General features: G+C 43.1%; 1 protein-coding gene across 1 annotated transcript; it reads left to right on the top strand.

Moving 5' to 3' along the window:
• Window positions 337-3,466, top strand: LOC109356229. Its single transcript, XM_019599562.1, has 6 exons — window positions 337-870; window positions 958-1,071; window positions 1,193-2,152; window positions 2,253-2,553; window positions 2,656-2,963; window positions 3,053-3,466. The coding sequence occupies exons 1-6, from the start codon at window positions 337-339 to the stop codon at window positions 3,464-3,466; spliced, it is 2,631 nt and encodes an 876-aa protein (XP_019455107.1).

Here is a 4,874-nt window from a genome sequence, read left to right as displayed (position 1 = left end):
GGTCTTGAATCATTCAAAAGACACAATCTTGGTCTTCCAATATTCTAAAGATTGTTGTTAACCGTAGATGAGCTAAGAGAGTACGCTCCTTAGTTATTAGTAGACGAGGTTTTTTTTTTACTTTACAATGGACGGTATGCTGCTAGAATTAAAGAGGCAATCTTGAACTGAAAAAATTATTCACTCTAAATACTTCATCAACTACACCTTAATCTAAATGGTCTCATACACTTTACGATTTATTACAAATCATTCTTTTAAAAATAAAACAAAAACAACTTGCATCAATCAGGCCAATACCAGCACCCCTATAACACACGACTCTGAGCTCGAAAGATGGCTGAATCTACAGACTCCAAACCGGACACCACAACTGAATTGGCTACTATGAAAGAGCAGATGGCGGAGATATTTCAAGTCCTGAAGGCCCTCCAAAGCGAGAAAGAAAAGAATGCAGCAGGCGGACCACGATCTCATCCAGGTTCTGGGAATCCCAACCAAGGGGCCGGTACTAGCCAACCTCAAGACGGACAAGACACCGACACAAAGCAGAAAGCTCCACTAGGTGATGATTCCCAAAGGACTCCGCCGGGAGGTAATGCACCACACACAGAGAAAGAGGCGGAGAAATTAAGCTCAATTGAAGAGAGGTTGAAGGCTATTGAAGGATCCAGTTGTACAGACCTAAAGAATGCTTTTGAAATGTGCCTAGTGCCCGATGTGGTACTTCCACCCAAGTTCAAGGTGCGAGAATTTGAAAAGTATAACGAGACAACTTGCCCCAAAAGTCATCTTCACATGTACGCTAGGAAGATGTCAGCGTATCATGAGAATGATAAGCTCTTGATCTACTGCTTTCAAGATAGTTTGGTAAGGGATGCTATGAGCTGGTACATCCGGCTAGAGAAAACCTAGATTAGAACATTTTTGGACCTGTCTAATGCCTTCGTCAAACAGTACAAATTCAATGAAGATGCTGCACCAGACAGAACTCAGTTACAAAACATGGTTAAGAAACCATCAGAAAGTCTGAGGGAATATGTCCAGAGGTGGCGGGGATTAGCATCCCAGGTCCTCCCGCGGTTGGATGAAGAGGAACAATTGTCGATCTTCAGAGATACCCTGCAAAGCCCCTATTATGAGTGACTCATGGGGAACGTGACGACCAACTTTAATGCTATTATTAAAGTAGGAGAAAAGTTGGAAGGTGGAATCAAGAGTGGAAAGATTGTTGAAGAAGGTTCAGGTTCTGCCTGAAGAAGGTTCAGGTTCCGTAAAGAAGCCTGCCTTCATGAAGAAGAAAGACGTAGAGACCCATTTCATTGCTGCGGAACCAAAGAGGTTCCAACCCCGACACAACAACCAAAATAATTATCGTGCGCCTTCTCGGTTTGCACAAAATCATATACAAAACCAAAACACAACACCAAACCAAACACCAATCCATAACCCACCAAATCAAAATACCTACCAGCCAAGACAAGGCTATACACAACAACCAAGAAATGATAGCTACTACCAACAGGAGAGAAGAGCACCTGTGTTTGACCGAATTCCGATGACATACACAGACCTTTTTGCCTATCTTCAAAGGCAGGGGATGATCACACCAATCCTAGGAAGAATCCCTGCAAATCCTGGACCATGGTATAATGAAAACGTCACTTGTGCTTATCATTCGGGAGTGCCAGGGCACCTGGTGGAAGACTGTAAGGCCTTCAAATTCAAGGTTCAAGATCTCATCAATGCCAAGCGAATTGATTTCAGAGAAACCAGACCCAACAGCCCCGGAAATCCTCTACCCAACCATGAGAATCAGGAGGTAAACGCTATAGAGGCAAGGGATGAGGTCGCAGTCATCGACGAAGTTGAGGATATGAAGATGCCCATGGGGTTCATCTTCCGGGAAATGTGCAGGCAAGGCTTGGTTGAAGTTATTACACCTGAGACACATAGTAAGGAGACGAAGAGTTGTGAGATGCACGGATGTGTAGGCCACAGCTTGGAAGACTGTGAGGATTTCAAGTTACTTCTTCAGAAAATGATGGACTTGAAATTGATTGCCATAGGGGGATGTTCTCCACGCCCCGAGATAAATGTCATAAAGAAGAGCCAAGAAGAGACACATGTGTTCATACGCACGTATGAACCCGTTATAAATCCACCTGGGGGTGTTCAAACATTTTTTTCTCAACGTCAATGGGAGCCGTTCATTCGGAAGATGGAGCCTATAATAATCGTTCATTCGGCAGATGGAGCCTGTAATAACAAGTGAAGGAAGCCCGTTTCCTTATGAATCTGACAAGGCAGTTCCTTGGGTCTACAAAGAGGAGACAACTATGAGTCCTTCTGTGGTTACAAACATAGCAGGAAATAGTAGAATTACAAGGACTGGGCGCATCTATGTTCCACCAGAGGTAGAGAGGGGTCCATCTAGGGTAGCCAAAGGCAAAGAAAAAGTTCTAGAGCACATAGAAGAAGATATCGAAGTGGCCTTACCTGAAGGGGTATCGCACGATGAAGCGTGTGAGTTCCTCAAATTTATCAAGCAAAGTGAGTACAGGGTAGTGGATCAGTTGAATAAAACTCCGGCAAGGATATCCCTATTGTCCTTACTAATAAGCTCTAAGGCTCACAGGAATGTGTTATTATAAGTGTTGAATCAAGCCCATGTCAGCCACGACATCACGACCGACAAATTAGGTGGAATAGTCAACAACATAGTGGCAGATAACTACCTATCTTTTCATGATGAAGAAATACCCGCTGAAGGCACTGGTCATGTTCGCCCCCTGCATATTTCAGTTATGTGCAATGACTGCGTGATTGGAAAAGTCCTCCTAGACAATGGGTCGTCCCTGAATGTTATGACGAAGAGAACTTTCTCTAGATTTCCAGTCGATACTTCATACTTGAGAGCTAGCTCTATGATTGTCAAGGGTTTTGATGGATCTCGTAGAGACGTGATGGGAGAAATGGATTTGCCAATCAAGATAGGCCCCTGCATATTCAATATATTGTTTCATGTGATGGACATCAATCCAACATATAGCTGCTTGTTGGGACGTCCATGGATTCATTCTTCAGGGGCAATACCCTCCACCTTGCATCAAAAAGTGAAATTCATAGTAAATGGACGGCTGATAACAGTTTCAGGAGAAGAAGATGTCATGGTGTCTTTGATACTCGATACATAGAAGTAACCGAGGAGGCATTGGAAACATCTTTCCAAGGCCTTGAAATTGCAAACACTACAGTTGTGATAGAAGGGGCACCATTAGTAAAACCATATCTGTCAGATGTTTCTCTCATGATGGAAAAAGTGATGATCCGCGGAGGCTATAAACCTGGGAGTGGATTGGGAAAGTATGGTCAAGGCAGTAAGGAGATCATTATACCGAAGGCTAATAAAGGCAGATATGGCTTGGTTATAGACCTACCAAGGAGGACAAGCTCCGAATCATAGAAGCAAGGAAGGGTGAGCATCTGGCTCGACTAGGGCAGTTTGGACCTGGGAAAATGGTGAGGATTCCAATACCACACATCAGACAATACTTTGTGAGTGGCGGTACCGGACCCTCTAGAATGGTGGCCATTGTGGAGGAAGAAGGAAGGGAAGAAGAATCGGAGTTCGTGTACTGGTGTCCCCCAGGCACCTGCTTGAGGAATTGGCATGAAGAGCCATATACATCAGTTACTTTAGAATCAAAGTAATAATGTTGTGTAGTTTTTTAGCCATATCCAAGGCTGTTAGACATTTTTCATTTTATGTTATGTTCAATTTCAAGTACTCGTTTGTTTTATTTCCATTTTAATCAATAAAGATCAATCTTTTAGATCAGATTCATGTGTATTTTTTGCATTTTTTCTATATTACATGTTAAAAGATCAGAGTAAGACAAAACACAAAAATAAATAAAATAAAAAACCAAATCCATGGGGATCTGACCTAGTCATCCCAAAATTGCAGATCCGATAGTGACTCTGAAATTAAGGGCCATGCTAGTGCGCCTTCGCTTAGCCCAGACCAACCGATTCACCAAGTGGAAAACGAAAGTGATGATGATGAATGGGAGGCTTCCCTCGAACTGCTCAGATCGGTAGAGCAAGAAGCTAGAGAGATTCAACCACACCAAGAACCTCTCGAGCTTGTTAACCTAGGATCTGAGGAAGACAAGAAAGAGGTGAGGGTGGGCACTATAATGGATGGTAAGGAGCGAGAATGCCTAGTCCAACTTCTACATGAATTCAAGGACGTCTTTGCATGGTCGTACGAAGAAATGCCAGGGGTATATCGAAGTATAGTAGAGCACAAACTACCGCTAATTCAAAACTCCAGGCCGGTAAAGCAGAAATTGCGAAGAATCAAGCCAGAGATCTCCCTAAGGGTCAAAGAGGAGGTAGAAAAATGGTTAACCGCTGGGTTCGTTAAAGTTGTTGAATATCCAGATTGGGTAGCGAACGTGGTAGCAGTACCAAAGAAGGGAGGAAAGTTGAGAATATGTGTTGACTACATGGATCTAAACAAAGTCGTGCAGCCGAAAATCAGGGCGCGACAACTGGCGACTCTGCTGGGGATAGCACACAAACCTCAGTTTTGGTTGATAGCTTACTACTCTTTCAGATAAGAGACAATACTGAACCTGCTTATTGTAATGTAGTCGAGGAAGAACCCGACGGAAAACCATAGTATCACGACATAAGAGAGTACTTGAGAAATCAAGCTTACCTTCTCAATGCTTCAGAAAATGACAAAAGAACACTCAGAAGACTAGCTACAAACTTCTTTTTGAGTGGGAATGTCGTTTATAAAAGGAATCATGACATGGTATTTCTCCGATATCTGGAAGCCAAGGAAGCTCAAAAAATGGTGG

This window comes from Lupinus angustifolius, chromosome LG09, assembly GCF_001865875.1.
Source record: "Lupinus angustifolius cultivar Tanjil chromosome LG09, LupAngTanjil_v1.0, whole genome shotgun sequence".
Lineage (NCBI taxonomy): Eukaryota > Viridiplantae > Streptophyta > Magnoliopsida > Fabales > Fabaceae > Lupinus > Lupinus angustifolius.
The sequence above is the reverse complement of the archived record's forward strand: the minus strand, read 5'-3'. Positions and strand labels throughout refer to the sequence as shown.